This window comes from Hyperoodon ampullatus (assembly GCF_949752795.1).
Source record: "Hyperoodon ampullatus genome assembly, chromosome: X".
Classification (NCBI taxonomy): domain Eukaryota; kingdom Metazoa; phylum Chordata; class Mammalia; order Artiodactyla; family Ziphiidae; genus Hyperoodon; species Hyperoodon ampullatus.
The window spans coordinates 92,734,015-92,753,894 of record NC_136913.1 but is presented as its reverse complement, the minus strand read 5'-3'; the positions used below and the strand labels follow the sequence as shown (position 1 = coordinate 92,753,894).

The window sequence follows — 19,880 nt, the reverse complement described above, 5'->3', positions numbered from 1 at the left end:
TTCAATTTAACAAATATTTTTATATGACTTAGTCACATAGGTTGATAATAATAACTCAGTTTGCTTCAATTCAGCTGTGACTTTCTTAACATTTTTCTGCAGAATAAATGCTGATAGAAAAAAGGTACTAAACTAGAGTATGCTTTTTAGAAAAAAATGTTTAAAATGGAGGAAATGAAATAAACGAAGTCTAGGTCTGTAATGAGCAAGCATTTCCCCGTAGTCTCCAGATGTGCCTAAGTATCTCTTAGGGTTGTGTGATTAAAATGTAGGACTGAGGGCTTCCCTGGTGGCGCAGTGGTTGAGAGTCCGCCTGCTGATGCAGGGGACACGGGTTTGTGCCCCAGTCCGGGAAGATCCCACATGCCGTGGAGCAACTAGGCCCATGAGCCATGGCTGCTGAGCCTGCGCGTCCGGAGCCTGTGCTCTGCAACGGGAGAGGCCACAACAGTGAGAGGCCCGCGTACCGCGGAAAAAAAAAAAGTAGGACTGAGTGCTTAGAAGTCTCATTTTTGAATCCTATATATGCTATCAGTCTATACTTAGTCCAAGAGATATAGCCTTCCAGGACACTCTGTGCCCTAATAAAATGGGTATAACATAGGGTTTCCAATTATTATTAATTTTTGTTTATTTCTAGGATTGCTTTTGTCCACTGACTACATTTTCTAGTACTCCTTTCAGCTTTTACTCCTAAAATTCTCTTCCTCGTGCTTTACATCTAGTCTTTTCATTTATAGAATTCTCTTTTTCTCCTCTTTGCTAGTGTCTGTTCTGTTCCTTTTACAATGTCAGCTCCTAGTCGCTTCTTGCTGCTCTCTATCATAGCCTCTGATTTTCCTCTTCAGGCATCATCACATAGTCTAGGGATGCTCCTGCTTCTAGATGGCACCTTGGGAATTACTTTCTTAGTACATGAAGCAAAAGACCTCGGTTCTAGTCTCAGCAATATTCTCTTTGTATGGAACCTCAAGCAAGTCTCTCTTGTGCTTGAACTTCACTGTGTAGAACTAGAGATTATGCTTTAGTACTTTGAGTGTCTTGGGAGAATGGTGATATATACACCAAAAATAATGATATGATATGCCTTGAAAAGAGAATTGCTACATGTTATCCTGCACACAGGTTTTGTAATGTGGGTGGAATATGAACTCTGTAATGTTAGAGGGTGGTTAACCTGCCTTGTCATAGTCGTGAGGAAAGTAAAGGGTAACAGTGAAGGGCACATTTTGTTTCTGAAAGATGATTTCTTCTCTGTACTGCAGGAGGTGCTCTGTTCCAGAGGAACAAGAACTCATTGATGAAGACCTGTACTTGAGCAAAGCTAAGAAACAGTTGAGTATACCCGAGGTGGTACTCTATATCATACGGTAGAGGAGCCTGACCCTTCCTAATAGGATGGGGGAATTTTGAGAAGAGAGATGATTTTTTTTTAATGATTTCCCTGTTCACCTCTCTGGTCTTCCAGTTCTTTATTCTTTCTAATCATCTCCTGAATGTCTCAGCTAGTGATTGACTTTAACCTCTCTCCCTCTTCCCCCCACCTTTTGATAGGGCATTTGAAATCTCTCTTCAGTAGCAGAGTTCAGGAAGGAACACTTAGTTACTCAACAAGGCTCACACTATTTCTAGTTTAGAAGGAACATTATAACCTAAGTCTATAATTGGTAATCCATTTCAGACTGAGAAATTTCATGAGTGGACTAAATAGCCCTTTTATCTTCTCCTAGAGATCAAACTGTTGAGAAGAAGAAGGTACCAGTGGAAAGTGAGAGCCACCAGGTGAGAGACAGTCCACCCTCTTGCTTTTCTTACACAAAATTTTCCCCAACAGAGGACGTAGGTTGAAGGAAGCAGCACTCTTGAAAGCTGCATAGAAATAACAAACCAGTTGTTCTGGTGGTCTTTTTTTTCACTGGATCTTTTGATTTTGCTTTGATCTACTGTTACTGATGTTCAGATCACCAAAAATAGAAAAGCCAAATCATTTATTGCCCAGATTTGGATTCAGTACTGATTCTGGACAGTGTGAATGTCACATTCGGTGTCACAGAATATTCAGGGCTATGTTCCATCCTCATACAGGCTGCTCCTGTTGAGTGTCTGGTTTTCCTCAGTCTCCTTTCTTCCAGGATTCAGGGGTGACTCCTTTCTCCTTCCTCTTGGGAAGAAGGGGTGGTTCTTTGTGCCCCTCCCTATCCCTGCTTTCAGGCTGGCTGGCTTTATAAAGACTCTGCTGTTTTGAATTTTCAGGAGCACTGTCTCTCGGACATGGTTGCCCAGCTCCGGACGCTGAAGGGTGCAATAAGGTTGGCCGTCCTTTCAGGGACACTCCTTTCCTGACAGCCACCATAGCACCCATATATCTTCCCCACCCAACCTTGCCTTTCTGCATGATTTTCCTCTTGACCCTCTTTCCCAGAGATATCTGCTAGTAGCATGTTAGATTCACCTTCCACCCACTCAGTCAGGGTAGGTCAGACTGGTGAGGATAGAGGCAATTAAATACTAATTCTTCCTCTGATATCCTTCCAAGACCCAGGTGTATTAATAAACAGGTTGCATACCCTCATGTCTGGGCTTAATAGTCTGATCTAGAGATTGCGAGATTTCCTGGACCGCCCTGTCCTCATTCAGTTTACCTCCCCTTTATACTCCTTCACCTTCATCATTCATACTATCTTCATAAGCTGGCTCTCCCACAAGATCCCAGATGCATGTCTCTGTGTGTGTGCAATACGAATATATATTAGTCTCTCGCATGCATTTCTCCAAGACCAGCACAGGCCCTTGCTGCAGTGCTTACTCCCTCCATCCCTTCCCTCATCACAGAGCTCAGAGGAGTGAAAACCCAGCCTTAAACTGGGTCACAAAAGAGAATTAGACAGTGACTAGGGGGCCTGGGTTTGTGTTGCGGGTGGGATGACTCTAGGAGCCAATAAGTGAGTTGGGGAGGTCTGTTCGTGTCCAGTTGATAAGGTTATAACTGAATGTGCCTGGGGTCAGTGTTCTAGTGTACATTACTGTGCGCTGTTTGTTTTGTGTAGGAAACAGTTCGTTTTTATTTGGCCAAGTGTTCTTTCCTAGCATCAGAAGGATTGACTCATCCTTTGGTATTTAGTTTGAAATTGGGATTTTTTATGAGTTGTTTCTTTCTTTGCTAGGTATTCACTAATCCACTCAAGATCCCTTCTATTCAAGATATGGATGACTTGAATAATAAGACGATTGAATATGAGGGAATTGATAGCCCTAGCCGGCTTTCATCTGTTGGAGAAGAAAGCAGAGCACCTTCTCTTCAACTTAAGCCTCTGGATTCCAGTGTTTTTCAGTTTTCCAGGTGGGTAAAAAAACATAGGTTCTCTTCAGTAATAAGCCTCAGGGTTTGTTTTCCGGTAAAATAAATTGGTATGGTTATAATGTTTATGTTTTTCCTGAGGCCTGGCATGGAGTTCAGAAGGAGAAACACCATTTTGGGTTGATAGAATTGTATGTTGCATGTATCCCCCATTTTTCAGCATTATAACTGTCATGTCAAGTCTGTCGATCTTTTTCTTTTTTTACTTTTTTGATGTGATCATCATCTGACAAATGCTCTTTTATGGATTATGTATTCACATTATGTTGGGAATTGTGTAAGTGAAATAATGGACATGAAAACCCTTTGAAAAGCGTAATGTACTATACAAATGTAAGGTAACATTACATAGATAAGCATTGTTTCTTTCCTTAAGTGTAGGAATATTGAAATCCTGTGCAGCCCTGTAGGCCTAGCACATGTTAGCCACATATAAAAATAAGTATTAGAAGTTTGTGCCATTAGGTAAGCCTTCTAGTTCATTGTTCCCTAGGGTAAATTTTTAGTATAAGTTTAGTCTTGGGATTTACTTGTTCATCTTCTAGCACCTTATCAATATTATTTTGTTAGTCTTTACAACAGAAATTTTCTTAAACATCAGGAATATTTGAAGCACTAAAAGGTATGACTGCCCCTATGCTGCCGTGAGACTGGAACTCAGGACTGCTATTTATGACTTGCTTTCTCCTCGCCACTGTGCTTCTCACTTTGGGCAGGGCCAAGCCATAGGGAAGGTACAGAGTTGTTCTCTAACAGTAGAACCTTCTATAGTCCTCAATAATATGTTGGTTGTGAAGTTTTCATTAACCCTTTTCAGTTTGGATATTTTCCTAACATACTGTAGGAAAAAAGCAGTGGAATATATAATAGGGTAAAAATGATGCCTGCCCCCGCTCCTGCCAATGTTACTGATTCCTTTCCTTCTTTCTTGCTTCTTAGGTGGGTCTTTTCAGCTTCTTATACCTAGACAAACATCTCTTTATGTGTGCAAGTCCCCTGTTCAGTGATTCTTCCACAATTAAGCCCTGTAGATACTGAAGGAACCCCATGTCACCCCGAGCATGAACAAAAAGTCTCAAGAAGAAGTAAACTGTTAGGAGAAAAACTAGGAGAACTCTAAAGGAATTAAGTGAGAATCTGTATGAAAGCATCAAGAATAGTGCCTTGGAAGAGAGTAGGTACTCAGTAACTAGTGGTTGAATCGAGTCATATTGAAGGAGCTATTTCTGAGATAGAACTATGCAGCAAGAGAGTAAGAAATAATCTATACAGCAAGAGAGTAAGAAATATAGCCTAGTCAGTCTCAGGGATTTGAGTCTAATTCTACTGTTTCCATCCACAGTTTTCCAACTCCCCTTTTCGGTTGGGAGGGGTGTACAGTAAAGTGCTGTGTTTTTTCGAAGCACATTGTTACCTCTCTACCTCGATCTCCTTGAGATGGTCATGTATCAGAATTGCCACTGGAGTATCAGGGTGTCATTGCTCTTGAAGGCTGTCCTTTCCCTGCTGTGACCACTTTTCCTTTCTCTTCAGTGTTTCTTTTGGTACTGTCTAGTGAATTTTGGTAACCTGGAGGAGATAACAAATGCTAACCTATGTATGTGTGTATTTTATGAGTGCAGTATGGCAGTACATCCATTGGGTGGCATACTTCATCAGTCTTAATTAGGATTTCTGTATGAGTCTTTATAGAACTGCTGTATCCAGAGTTGGGTTTTGGCTCTGGAGGACAGGCAAAGTACTTTGACTATTTACGTGTAATTTTAATTCGAGAATAGTGTTCTTTCAAGAGATATGTGATAATCGATGCTGCTAATGTCATATGTTTTATGTAAGGTCAGTAAATGATATGTCACTTCAAGCTACACATATAGGGGGATTCAAATTTTATAGAGGAAAATTAAGGTGCCCAAGAGTTTAATAAAATATACAAGGTTTTCTGTTAAAACCATGCTAAGGGAATAATAAGTTTAGTCAAGGGTTGCAAAAGTCTTCCTTCGTTATCAAAACCTGAAGCTGATAAGGGTCCTTGGGTCATGTAGTACAGCTCTTTAACTCTAGATAAAATAAAGCCTACATTATCCAAGCGTGTTTTAAAAATTTCTAGTGGAGTAGGTTATAAGACCTAGAAGGTGTTCCAGAGGTGTCATTGGAAACAGCTCTGTGAGTCTCACGAATCTAGCAAGGGGAGGGGAAGACCTACAATAAAGAGTAAGTTCAGCTAGTATGTAAGCAAGCATAACCTTTGAGGGGAAGACAGCTTATATCTGTTAAAGGAAATAGTCCCCTTTCTGTTCATTCATTATACATACCTTTGAGAGCTTACTATATGAAAGCAGTGTTCTGAGGCAGTGATGGAATCAAAGATGAAGGAGCTTATGGTACTCAGAGTTATATATGCAAGCATCCCTGGTACATGCTAGGTTTCATATGAGTGGTATAAACTAAGGTCTAAAGTAACCATAAGCATACAGACAAAGGTGAGAATTAGTGGCTGTAATTTATTTAGATATTTAGAGAACCTTTGAGTAAGCTACATGTCAAAGGCTAATTATTTCATGTTTTACAAGAATAACCAAAAAAAAATCCAAATTACATCATAATGGTGGAAGGAGAGGAGGAAGACATTCTAATATAGTTAAAGGAATATTTGACACAACAAACATGAGGTCGAAATAGAAAAACAGTTTTGCAAATGAATAAGATTGATTCAAGAGCCAGTATTAACATTTTAAAATATGATCTTTGAGAAAGACTTCCAGAATGGCAAAATGAGTAGTGTGATGAACTCTTTCACCAACAAGTACCCATTTAACTGGAAAAAAATATTAAACAAAACAAAGCAATCATTCCTAGTTCCTAGAAATTGTCCTAGGGGCATACAGCAAGTACAGAAACATTCATTCAAGAAAATCTATTAAATCTCAGAAAGAACAGCAAGAATCTTTGGCATTCGCCTGCTCTCATTCCCCTACAAGCTATGTAACTACTCAAGAAGCTCTAATCCAGGTAGGTGTGGTCAAGAACTTGGGGGCTCCCTCTCTTCCTAGCTCCTAGTCTAGAGCTGTGGTTTCACCTGGGGGGTTAGGCCTCTGACATTTCTCATATCCCCCAGGTCTGTCTTGTAGGAGCTCTATTCCAAGCAGAATCCAGAGGACTGGGTCTCTCTTCCCCCACCCAACCCCCACTCAAAGGGTGGAAGCACTCACCTAGGGACAGCATGCTGACAATCCTGGACTCCTATTGCTCCAGCCCTAGCTTACTTATAGGGCAGAGCTTCGTGCCAGAAGGAGCAAGCCAAAAACCATCCCAGCACCCATTTGTAAAGAAAAGGTTTTCCTCTTAGAGAGTTGACCACTCACTGTCCCTGCCATCGGCTCTTGCACAGTGGCACAGAGGTTCTGCTTAGGGAGAACTGACTTTGTGTGGAACAGATCATGAAGAATTCCATTCCTAAGGGCATTGTCACAAACAATGGAAATCTTAGTGGCAAACAATTACGAGGGCACTCATAGCTCCTTGATGCAAGTTACAACAAGCAAAATGGCTGCATAATCATAAGTTTGGTAACAGAGAGAACCAAGCAAAAAGATAGCCAAGAAGAGCACTCCTGGGATCATAGTCAACCCTGGCGGTTAGGAAGGCTGTGCATAAGCACAAGACCACACTCATTCAGGACACAAGGTGGACTTGAACGCAGTCCCCAAGCCTCACACAGATCAAACAACAGAGAGCAGGAGCCTCACTGATACTAGGGACTTAAGCACAACCTCTAATCAACCACTGGATGAACAGTAAGCTACTCTGACCCAGGGGTCAGAGGTGATTGGAGAGGGAAAATCCAAGCTACTACTACCTGGCTGAATGTGGGGTAGAAACATGAATTCCTTGAACTGTGATAGCAGCCTCCAAGCCACACATATATCCAGTGGTAAAGGGTAAAAATCTAACTGGCTAAGAGGGCTTAATTATAACCTTTGGTCTATGCTGACTCAGGGTAACTCCTAGATTGCCAGGTAAAAGATAAAAATCAAGAATAAATCTGAGCAGAATACTCAGCATACTACAGGGGAAACAAATTTCATAGAGTCACTTCAGCCAAGTCACTGAAAAAACAACCCAGCAAACAGTGGCAACAACCACTCAGGGAAGTGGGAGTTGCTATACTGTTATTATCTAAAATATCAATTGTCAACAAAAAAATTATGAGACATGCAAAGAAACAGGAAAGTGTGACCTATACATAGGGGTAGGGGGAAAGCAGGTAATAGAAACTGCTCCTAAAGAGACCCAGATGTTGGATTTAGCAAACAAAGATTTCAAAGCAGCCATTATAAATATGTTCAGAGAACTAAAGGAGACCATGTTTCATCAAGTGCAGAAAATTAATAAAGGGACAGAATTTATTTTTTGAAAGAACCAAATGGAAATTCTTGAGGTGAAACGTGCAATAACTAATGTGAACATTTCACTAAAGGGACTCAGCAGCACATTAGGGTTGGCAGGAGAATCGGCAAACTTGAAGATACAGCAATTATAGATTATGCTGTCTGAAGAATAGAGAGAAAAAAGAATGAAGAAAAATGAAAACAGCCTCAGAAAAATGTAGGACACCATTAAGTGCACCAACATATGCAAATTAGGAGTACAAGAAGAAGAGGAGAGGGAGGAAAAGAGGTATAAAAAATATTCAAAGAAATAATGGCTGAAAATTTTCCAAATTTGATGAAAAACGTTAACTTACACATCCAAGAAGCTCAAGTAACTCAAAATAGGATAAATGCAAAGGGATTTACAGCTATGCAGTGAAAATATTGAAAGCCAAAGGCAAAGAGAATATCTTGAAAGCAGGAAGAGAAAATATTCATCATGTAAAACAGAACCCCAGTAAGATTAACATCTGGCTTCTCATCAGAAACAGTGGAAACCAGGAGGCAGTGGGATGACATATTCATAGTACTTAAAGAAAGACTTTTAACCGGGAATCATAAATCCAGTAAAACTCTTTTTAGAAAATGAAGGTGAAATAAGTACATTCTTATGTAAACAAAAGCTGATGGAATGTGTTTCTAGCAAAGCTGCATACAAGAAATACTAAAAAGAGTTCTTCACCTTGAAAGCAAGTGACACCAAATAGTAATTCAAATTTGCATGAAAAAACAGAGTACTGGCAGTGGTAACTGTAATTAATTGTAAAAGACAATACAGTGACATATTTCTTCCTCCTTCTATTCTTAACTGATTTAAAGGATAATTGCATAAACAATGTGTATATATTTGTATATAATTTTATATATGAATATAATTTTATTGTTGGGCTTGTCTATAGATGTAAAATATTTGCCAATAACAGCATAAAAGAGGTGGGTGGGAGCAAAGCTGTATTAGAGTAAGGAAATAACACTAGATGGTAACTTAGATCCACAGTAAGAAGTGAAGAAAATTAAAAATGGAAAAAGAAGGTTGATTTAACTAACTCTATAAATATTATAAATACGTCCTTGCTCCACTTTCTTCTCTTAGCTTCCTCAAAAGGCATAACATTACATAAAGTAATAATTGTAGTAATGTATTGTTAGATTCATAAATGTTAAACTAGAAAATATCCACATAACATGAAAAGAGGAAAAGTAGAGGAAGAAAGAAGCAAAGAAGGCATGACACATACAGAAAACAGAGAGCTAAATAGTGGACGTCAATTCTGACATAACAGTAAAAACATTAAATGTGACCAGATTAAACAATCCAATCAAAAGACGGAGATTATCCAATTGGATTTTTTTAACATACACAAATTTAATATCTATACACTTTAATTCAGAGATACAAATAGGTTGAAAATAAAAAGATGAAAAAAGACGTACCATATAAATAGAACCATAAGAGAGCTAGAGTGGCTATACTAATATCAGAAAGAATAATAGACTTTAAACAGAATATGTTACTAGATATAAAGAGGGACATTTCATATTGATAAAGTCCATTAGGAAGATATAAAAATTATACCCATATATGGACCTAACAACAGAACCCCCAAAATGCATGAAGCAAAAGCAGACAGAACTGAAGGGAGAAACAGATAATTTAACAATAATAGTTGGAAACTTTAATATCCCACTTTCACCATAATTCGAAAAGAGACATGTACCACAATGTTCATTGCAGCACTATTTACAATAGCCAGGACATGGAAGCAACCTAAGTGTCCATCGACAGATGAATGGATAAAGAAGATGCAGCACATATATACAATGGAATATTACTCAGCCATAAAAAGAAACAAAATTGAGTTATTTGTAGTGAGGTGGATGGACCTAGAGTCTGTCATACAGAGTGAAGTAAGTCAGAAAGAGAAAAACAAATACCATATGCTAACACATATGTATGGAATCTAAAAAAAAAAAAGGTTCTGATGAACTGAGGGGTAGGACAGGAATAAAGACACAGATGTAGAGGATGGACTTGAGGACATGGGGAAAGGGGAAGGGGAAGCTGGGACCAAGTGAGAGTAGCATTGACATATATACACTACCAGGTGTAAAATAGATAGCTAGTGGGAAGCAACCACATAGCACAGGGAGATCAGCTCGGTGCTTTGTGACCACCTTAGAGGGGTGGGATAGGGAGGGTGGGAAGGAGATGCAAGAGGGAGGAGATATGGGGATATATGTATACGTATAGCTGATTCACTTTGTTATACAGCAGAAATTAACACGCCATTGTAAAGCAATTATACTCCAATAAAGATGTAAAAAAATATATCTCACTTTCAGTAATGGGTAGAAGATCAACAAGGAAGTAAAACAGTTGAAGAATGCTATAAACCAACTGGACCTGACAGATATGTTCAGAACACTTCACCCCCAAACAGCATAATACATATTCTTCTCAAGTGCATATGGAATATTCTCCAGGATAGACCATATGTTAGACCATAAAACAAGCCTCAACAAATTGAAAAGAATTGACATCATACAAAGGATGTTCTCCAACCACAGTAGAATTAAATTAGAAATCAAGAACAGAAGGAAATTTGGGAAATTCACAAATATGTAGAAATTAAATAACACTCCAAAATAACAAATGAGTAAAAGAAGAAGTCACAAGGGAAATTAGAAAATATCTTAAGATGAAAATAAAATATACAAAAACTTATGGATTGAAGCTAATGAAGTATTCAGAGGGAAAATTATATTTGTAAATGCTTATATTAAAATTGAAGAAATACCTCAAATTGGTAACAAACTTCCGCCTTAAGAAACTACAAAAATGAGAGCAAGCTAAACCCAAATCAAGGAGAAAGAAGGAAATAAAGATCAGAATGGAAATGAAATAGAGAATAGAAAAAAACAATAGGGAAAATCAGTGAAACCAAAAGTTGGCTCTTTGAAAGGAACAACAAAAATTAAAACAATTAATAAAATAATTCTATTTATAGTAGGTTCAAAAATAGAATCTTTGGGAACAAATTTAACAAATTAAAGCTAGACTTGTACACTGCAAACTACAAAATATTGTTAAATGAGATTAAAGAAGACCTAAACAAATGGAAAGACATTTCATGTTTGTGTATCAGCAGATTTAATGTTGTTAAGATGGCAGTACTCCCCAAATTGAGTACTCAGTGCAATCCCTATCAAAATATCAGCTGACTTCTCTGCAGACAGCCAATGGAGGAATATGACTGAAAGAAAAAAGAAAATGAGAAGAAAGTATGTAGTTGGAAAATAATTCCTGCTATGTAAACCCTAAGTTAATCTCTACTGAATCAGTGAATACAGGTCTGGAATAAGATTTGATTCCTAGAGGGAAGAACCAGGAGTATTTACAGAACCAGTAAGTAAAATCCACTCATTGTCTCTCATTAACATAATAGTTCCTTTTTTGATTGCCTCTTATTTGCAAAATTTTTTTCCCTCATCTCCATGTAGCAAGTTAGTTAAACTACCTTCTGTTAAGGAGTTTATACTTTAGTGGGAAACCTGCAACACACACACACACACACACACACACACACACACACACACACACAGTAGAAAGTAATATTATAGAGAGAGTGTTAAAGTGCCATAGGAATTCAGAAGTGGCATTTGAACTGGACTTAAGACCTGCAGTGTTGAGGAGGAGAAGTGTATTCCTTTCAAAAGAAGCAGCCTGAGAATTTGTGGGGCATTCTGTTTGGCTGGTATCTTTGAAGGGAAGTAGTGAGAAATAAAGCTAGGGCCAAATTATATCCCAGCTCTGCCACTCACTAGCTGCATGACCTTCGGAAAGTTAATCTCTCTAGGCCTGAGCATCCTCTTTTTAAAATGAAGATAAAAATACCGCCTCCCTCAGGGTTATTGGGAGAATTGGGTGAGACCATACACATTAAGAGCTGTCTGGCACAGAGTGAAGTGCTTAGTAAATGGTTCCTGTGTTTTGGAAGGGAAAAGCTTGAATACCAAGCTAAGACATCTGAGCTTTTATGTTGTGGGGAACAATAACTAAAGATTGCAAATAGGGAGGTAACATAATCAGAGCAATGCCTTAGGAAGATTAACTTGGCAGTGGGTGATCTGGAGGTGTGACAAGGGGAGACTGGAGGAGGCCATTGCAAGAGTCCAAGAGAGGTAATGAGAACTTGAACTTGGGTATTGATAGTGGTAGAACTATATAAAATTACTGAGAGTTTGATGGTGTCATAACGCAAATAGGAAACGTGGGAGAGGGAGCAGGTTTGAAGGTGAAGGTGAAAGGTTAGTTTTATACATACCGAGTGAGATACCAGTGAGACCTCCAGAAAGAAATGTGTAACAGGCAGTTTGAAATTCAGTACTGGAGATCAAGGCTGGGAAAATGACTTGGAAGATATCTTCCAGAAGTTAGAGCCAAAAGATTGTATGAGATTACCAAAGAAGAGAAATGTAGGGGGACTTCCCTGGTGGTCCAGCAGTTAAGACTCCACGCTTCCAATGCAGGGGGCCCAGGTTCGATCCCTGGTCGGGGAACTAGGTCCCACATGCATGCCTCAACTAAGAGTTCGCATGCCACAACGAAGACCCGGCACAGCCAAATGAATGAATGATTAAATAATTAAATAGTTAAATAATTAAATAAATAAAAAGAAAAATGCAGGGAGAGAAGAGAGGATAATTAAAGACAGAATCCTTAGGGGTGGGAAAATGAAGAGAAGGCAGATAATTTGACTTTAATTGCCTCTCATAAAACATCAGTTTTGCTATCTAGTATCATGTACCCTTCTTTTATACCTGCAAACTGCTTGTTTTACTATCATCCTCACCACCGCTAAATGGACCACCTAGAGCGGCCCTACGCATGTTTAAAGATGGATACATTCGTTCTTACATAGCCCCTAAGTCCTTTTGCTTTCCCCCTAAGGCCGACACAACAAGATCTATTAAGATGACAGACTAGTTTTATTTCTGGGTGAACACTAGTTTTGAAGAACATTCAGGGCATTCTAAGAAGCTAAGGTTTGAGATGTCTTAACAGATGTTCTCAGAAATTGCAGAGAAATACAAGCAGCCTTGAGATATGGTGGCCAGTAATGTGCCTGGCTCTTTCTCATTGGAAAAAAAATTTTTTAATTAATTTATTTATTTATTTTTGGCTGCGTTGGGTCTTCGTTGCTGTGCACGGGCTTTCTCTAGTCGTGGCGAGCGGGGGCTACTCTTCACTGTGGTGCGCTGGCTTCTCATTGCGGTGGCTTCTCTTGTTGCGGAGCGTGGGCTCTAGGTGAGTGGGCTTCAGTAGTTGTGGCTCGTGGGCTCAGTAGTTGTGGCTCGCGGGCTCTACAGCGCAGGCTCAGTAGCTGTGGTGCACGGGCTTAGTTGCTCCGCGGCACATGGGATCTTCCTGGACCAGGGCTTGAACCCGTGTCCCCTGCATTGGCGGGTGGATTCTCAACCACTGTGCCACTTGGGAAGCCCTCTCACTGAGAACTTGAAAGTTAATTTTCACCTTGAAATTTCTTGGTTTTCTGGAGAGAGAGCACAAGAGTTATAAGGATAAAAATGGGGGTCCCGTGGTGCTGCATGATATAAACTTGCGTATTGATTTCGTTGGCATCAGTTTTCTTGTTAATTCCTTCAACCATTAGTATAATATAGCAGCCACAAATGGAAGGTGATTTGAGGTCACTGTCCTGGGCTTTCCTGAAGAACTGAGGGAGTGCCTGTTTGCCCTGACAAAGGGGAATTATTTTGCCCTAAGTGGGGAATGACTTGAATTGACCAATTCAGTTTCTTTGTTTCTGACTAGGGCCCTGTGTTTTAATTAACTTTTACAAATGGATAATGGGCAATAGCCACAATCCAGTTGGCTGGCAAAGGCATTGTGTGTTGTTCCATAGCAGTATAAAAAATGTGCATAAGTCATTGATACTGGAAGGTCTTTGTGACACTTTAACGAGCTGGCTCAGTCTCCTCTGCTTATTCCACTAGGCTTTTTATGACCTTTTTTTCCATTCTTGTGTTAGGGGATTTTGAATGTGTATTTTTTTGTTTTTCTTCCTTTACTTGCCTTTCGGAAGCTTCTAAGTCAGGCTAGCTTCAACCCTATTTTCAGAAATCTTACCAAGGTCAGCCTGGTCCTGTTATATCCAGATGCTGACTCTTCATACCTTTCAATTTACTCTCTCTCTTAAGACACACTGCTGTCTCAGCAAATTGCATAAGTGAAGGGTTTGGGGTTTGGAGGTAAAGATGTATTCCTAATCTGAAATGATCTGTGAATAACAGCTAGAGTCAGTTTTAATATGGGAAATTTGAAGAGGGGCTCCATAGGATAAGAATATACTTAGCTTGTATTGTGACAGCTTAAAATTTAATTTCCTCTTCTTGCAGTAAGTACAAATGGATCCTAGGTGAGGAACCTGTGGAGAAACGAAGAAGGCTCCAGAATGAGATGACAACACCTCCTCTAGATTATTCCATGCCTGGCCCTTACAGGAGGGTAGAGGCAGCAGTTGCCTACCCAGAAGGGGAGAACAGCCATGATAAATCGAGTTCTGAGAGAAGCACACCACCATACCTTTCCCCAGAATACCCAGAAGCAGTCAAGAATACCAGTCAGAGTAGGGAAGTCTCAGTTCTGTATGCAGGGGCCCAAGACCAACACCAGGGCTCCCTGCTCCCTGAAGAATTAGAAGATCAGATGCCAAGATTGGTGGCAGAAGAATCTAACAGAGGCAGCACACACCTAAACAAGGAGGAAGTAAGCAAGGGACCTTTTGTAGCTGTTGTCGGTGTTGCAAAAGGTGTTAGAGATTCAGGAGCTCCCATTCAGCTGATCCCTTTTAACAGAGAGGAGCTTGCTGAGAGGAGGAAAGTGGTTGAATCCTGGAACCCAGTGCCTTACTCTTCTGTAGCCTCTGCTGCAACTCCTGCTGCAGCTGTTGTGGAGAAAGGAAGAGGCTCTGAGGAGAGCGGAGGTCATCATACACCAAAGATGAAGAACCAAAGAGAGCTAGAGGAACTGAAGAGAACCACGGAAAAGTTGGAACGTGTTTTGGCAGAAAGGAATATGTTCCAGCAAAAGGTTAGAGTAACACGTTACCACTAGGAATGAGAGGCCATTGTAACCAAGGAAGCAGAGAGATGGAACTCCAATGATCTCATGTTCTGTGGCCTTTAAACAGAATAAGCCACTGAATGATCCTGTGGTAAATCTCAGATTGAGTGAACCCTAATGGGCTTCCCTCCTATATTTGGGGTTTGAAAAGGTCCCTAATTAGAATATGTTTAGAGAAATCACAGGGTGAATATATTCAGGAAAATTTGGGGCACTCTCTGTAGCTTTTACTAGTATGTGGGGTCATTGAATTTCTGTTTCTTGGACTGCAGGTGGAGGAGCTGGAACAGGAGAGGAATCACTGGCATTCTGAATTCAAGAAAGTCCAACATGAATTGGTGACCTATAGTACCCAGGAGACGGAAGGCTTGTACTGGAGCAAGAAACACATGGGCTATCGCCAAGCTGAGTTCCAGATTCTGAAAGCTGAGCTGGAAAGAACCAAAGAGGAAAAGCAGGAACTAAAAGAGAAACTGAAGGAGACAGAGACACACCTGGAAGTGCTGCAGAAGGCTCAGGTCTCCTACCGGACCCCAGAGGGAGATGACCTAGAAAGGTTAATTACCAGGGTTTAGTAATCAGCTTGTGAGTGCTAATGGGAAGCCTCCCTTAGGGCCCCTCCGCCCCCCCGCCCCCATTATTGGCCATAGATGAGGGAAGAAGCCTTAATTAATTCCTAGGCCACCAAGGATTGAGCAATCGCTTCTTAGAGAGCTGCAGCCAACCTCCCGGTGCTTGGTGGCATTGTGCTTTCTCCTTTCTTTCTAGCTAATGGAAACGTAATTGTTGAGAAATGTAGGCCCGTTTTGAAGGAGCTTCATTTTGTTCTGTTGGCTAACGACTTCATGTCATCTCTTCTCCTGTCCCTCACTCCATCATACAGGGCTTTGGCAAAGCTTACGCGGCTGCGTATCCACGTCAGCTATCTCCTTACCTCTGTCCTCCCTCACTTGGAGCTTCGTGAGATCGGGTTTGACTCAGAACAAGTGGATGGGATCCTGTATACGGTGCTGGAGGCAAATCACATACTGGATTGAGCACCAGATACTCTATATCCCCTTCTCTACCCTCTTCTTTCCTCCCTCCCTCTCAACACCTCTCTCTCTCTCTCTCTCCCTCTCTGTCTCTCTCTCTCTCTCACTCTCACTCTCTCTCTCTCTCTCACACCCTTATGCCTTACGTGGAGAATCTTTGAGTAAATCCTGGCTCTTAATCAGTCTGCTTCTTATTCAGTCTTGGTGTGGAGAAAGAGGCTAGTTAAATGGGCTTTCAAGAGTTCCAGGAATGGAAAAGCAGTAGTCACCAAACCAGGTGACCGGAAAGCTTTAACTTTCATGACTCAGATACTTGGCCTATTTCATATCCTTTCTGAAATGATGTGTATTCATTTAGGTTAAATCAGTCAGCAAATATTGGGTCCAGTGTACCAGGTGTTTGGGTTCAAGTGAAGAAGTATAACTCATGGCTTCAGCCTTCAAGGATCTAACGATCTAGCTGGAAACACAAGACACACACCAGGTTAACTGACTTGTACAGTGAGTGGTACAAACATGATAGAGAAGTTCTGGGGGAGGAAGGTCAAGGAAGGCATCACATCAGAAATGGGAGCTAAACTAAAGTTTGTTTAAAGAATGGGCATAACAACACAGTTAACAACAGTTGTTCTTTACATGGTAGGACTATGGTTGATATTTTTTTCTTCTTCCTATCTTCCTGCCTTTCCAAATTTTCTATAATAAACCTGTTATTCTCTTACATTGGAAAAATAAATCGTTTTTTAAAAAAATGAGTAGGCTTGGATTTAGATATCAAATGAAAGACTGTGTGAAAATATAAGGTAATTTTTATATTTATAATTTATGTTGTATTTAGCATTACCTCTGGAAGAATAACATGAAAGAAAGCATGGAAAAAGCTGGAATGTAAAAAATCTGTCTGGTAGGAGTGATGGGTTAATGTAAAGGGAACTAAGGTTAAATCATGACCCACCTACCCACCCCCCTCTGTGGTATTTGCATTTTAATAAGGAATTCTTGAAAAAGAAATCTTCAAGGCTCAAATTTTTAAAATGTGTATCAGCACAGCTGTCGGATTTAAGGTAGTGGTGAGGGGAGGTATTTTAGAGCAGCGAGATCTATTTGATATCCCTCAGAATACACCTCCTACCTACTCTTCAGGCTAGTGCTGATGAGGGGTAGATCTCACATTATCAGAAATAGTAAAACTTACACTCTTTTAAAAGTAGACATTTTATTTATTCACTTCTTTATTGTATTTATATAGTGCATACTCTCCGGAGAGTTCAAAGTACTCTTCAAAAGACTTTGACCGGGGCTTCCCTGGTGGCGCAGTGATTGGGAGTCCACCTGCCGATGCAGGGGACGCGGGTTCGTGCCCCGGTCCGGGAGGATCCCACATGCTGTGGAGCGGCTGGGCCCATTAGCCATGGCCGCTGAGCCTGCGCGTCCGGAGCCTGTGCTCCACAGCGGGAGAGGCCACAGCAGTGAGAGGCCCGCGTACGGCAAAAAAAAAAAAAAAAAAAAAAAGACTTTGACCAATCAACACATAAAAATATACCAGCAGTGAAAAGTAGGAAGTAATGGAGAAAAGGGAGGAGGTGGGATCAAGCAGTCGCAAAAGGATTAGCTAGTCCGGAGGAATGCTTTGGGTGGTCGTTTTATTTCTCCTCTGCAGAGTTACTTCAGTAGACTCTCCCAAACTTACTTGAACTTTTTAAAAAGGAGGCCCATCATAGATATTCCAGTGGGACTGCAAGGGAGTAAGGGGGAGGCTAGAGCCACACTTCACCAGTAGAATGAGTGCTGAGAGATAGCCCCGCCCCCTTCCCTCACCTCTCTGCTGGCTCTTGCATGCCATGTGATGAACTCTCACGTCAGACAGACCATGATATGGAAGGCCCTGGTTGTCTAAATGTGAGTTTACTGAGAGAAGGCGGGTAGCACATTCAGCCATTCTCTCTGGGATACTTGTTCTCCAGATGAGGGCTATGAAACGGTGGGACTTTGCACCAATAGGGACAACGTGGAGGGGAGGGTGGTGCAGGGGGAAATTCAGAGCATTGGAGATTCAGCCTGAGAGAGATGATGTGGGCGGGGCGGGTGCTGGGTCAGCGGTGGAGCAGAGTAGGAAGGAGGTCAGGCAGTTGGGCTTCAAAATGAACAAAGGGGAAACAGTTTAACTCACCTCTACTTGTGCTTACTCTCAGCCCATTTCCTAGTCTGTGGCCTCAGCCCCAAAGTGCTCCTTCCAGTGAGAGCTGTGCGAGTTCATTCCCTGCAGTACCAGAGCTACCTCTCTGTTACCTGTTTACAATGAAACCTTACCAGCGTGAGGTCCCTTTAAGCAAAGTTAAATGCAGCAGTGGAGCGATTGAAAAGTGTCACCCAGCCTTAGCAGAGGTTATGACGTAGCGTGGAGGCAAAAGAAAGAAAAAGTGGGTGCCTTGTCCTGGCTATCCTGTTAGGTTAACATAATCATAATTCTCCTTCAGTTTTTCATTTCCACAGTCAACACTTAGGTCCTTACTACCTCATGCCTTCCTAATTGAAATATTCCTAGCTGGCCTCCCTTGTCTCCAATTCTCGTTCATTCAGTCTACTCTACTCGCTGTCACTAAATTGCTTTTAATGACCTCATCAAGTTAGGCCTCTGCTCAACGACTTGCGAGCACTTTCAGTTGCCCGCCAAGTGCAGTACGAATTCCCATCTGGCTTCAACCCTGCTCTCTAGACTCTTCCAACATTCCAAACACGAACCATGTTCCATCCGAACTGAACTAGTTTTCAGTTTCTGAACCTGCCTTGAGATTTTCTCCTTTTCCATCTTTGCCGTGTTCCATCCCCTTTGCCTGGAATATTTTCCTTCATTATCCTTCCTTTGGCTCTAAAATCACCTTTTTTCCTGAAGATTCCTCCGATTAACCTGGCCAGGTACGACATTTTCTTTGAACTTGCAAGTTTTGTGTCACTTAGGCTCTTATCACAAGTGTCCTTATCCTGTGCTCCCCATTAGAAAGCTCCACGTTCAAATAAATTCAACTGCCTACTTGACATTTGCACTTCTGTGTCTCACATTTCAAATAAAATGTTAAAAATAAACAGTGACACACACAACCTGGAACTGTTCCTTCCCCCAATTTTACTCATTTTAGAAAATGGCACCTGCACCCACCCAGTTGCTTATGCTAGAAACCTGGAAGTCATCCTTAATTTCCTCCTCTAGTCCCACACATCCAGTCTGTCAGAAAGTCGGTCAATTCTGTCTTCAAAGTGTATCTTGACTCCACTCATTTTTACCGCATCTACCTTAGTCCAAACTACCATCATCTCCCATAGATAATTGCAACTCCTAACTGGTTCCTTGCTCCCACTCTTGTTCCCACGTGATTTTTTTTTAAGAAGTACAAATCAGAGCATGTGACTCCCTGCTTAATGCCCTTCCATTACTTCTCATTGCACTTAGAATAAAATCCACAATCCTTACTATGTCCTACAAGAGCCCTGCCTGCTTCTTCTACTTAGTCTCCTGCAACTCTTCTTCATATCTCACTTTTCCCCTTGCTCACTGTGCTTTTCCCACAGAAATAGTTCAGGCTCTTACTTAAATAGAGCCTTTCCCCATACTGTTTCCTCTCTTGGAATACTGTGTGTCCAGTCTTGGCATGGTGGACTCTTCCTCATCCTTCAGGCCTTAGCGTGTCAACTTTTTCACACAGGCCTTCCCCAGCAGCCATTTTTCTCTATCTACCCAATTCTATCACTTTTTCCTGTTTTGTTGAATCCATAGCACTTCTCACAATTTGCAGTCACATATTTGGCCGTTTAATTTCATGTATGCAACAGATATTTATTGGGTACCTACTGTGTGCTATGTGATATACAGTGGAGAACACAACACGCAGTTTCTGTCTTCCTCACTTCCATGAGGG

General features: G+C 40.9%; 1 protein-coding gene across 2 annotated transcripts in view; it reads left to right on the top strand.

The window, feature by feature from the left end:
* The window catches only part of MORC4 (MORC family CW-type zinc finger 4), a gene marked incomplete at both ends in the record, with an annotated part of 50,027 nt that extends 34,058 nt beyond the window's left edge, over positions 1 to 15,969 (top strand). The window contains 6 exons of one of the 2 annotated variants that reach the window (XM_079727534.1): positions 1,266 to 1,334; positions 1,731 to 1,782; positions 3,165 to 3,340; positions 14,206 to 14,899; positions 15,205 to 15,488; positions 15,816 to 15,969. In XM_079727534.1, the coding sequence (XP_079583660.1) occupies positions 1,266 to 1,334; positions 1,731 to 1,782; positions 3,165 to 3,340; positions 14,206 to 14,899; positions 15,205 to 15,488; positions 15,816 to 15,969 (1,429 nt within the window). The remainder of the gene's footprint in view (positions 1 to 1,265; positions 1,335 to 1,730; positions 1,783 to 3,164; positions 3,341 to 14,205; positions 14,900 to 15,204; positions 15,489 to 15,815) is intronic. The other variant, XM_079727535.1, reaches the window with a different exon arrangement.
* Between the last annotated feature and the right edge of the window lie 3,911 nt (positions 15,970 to 19,880).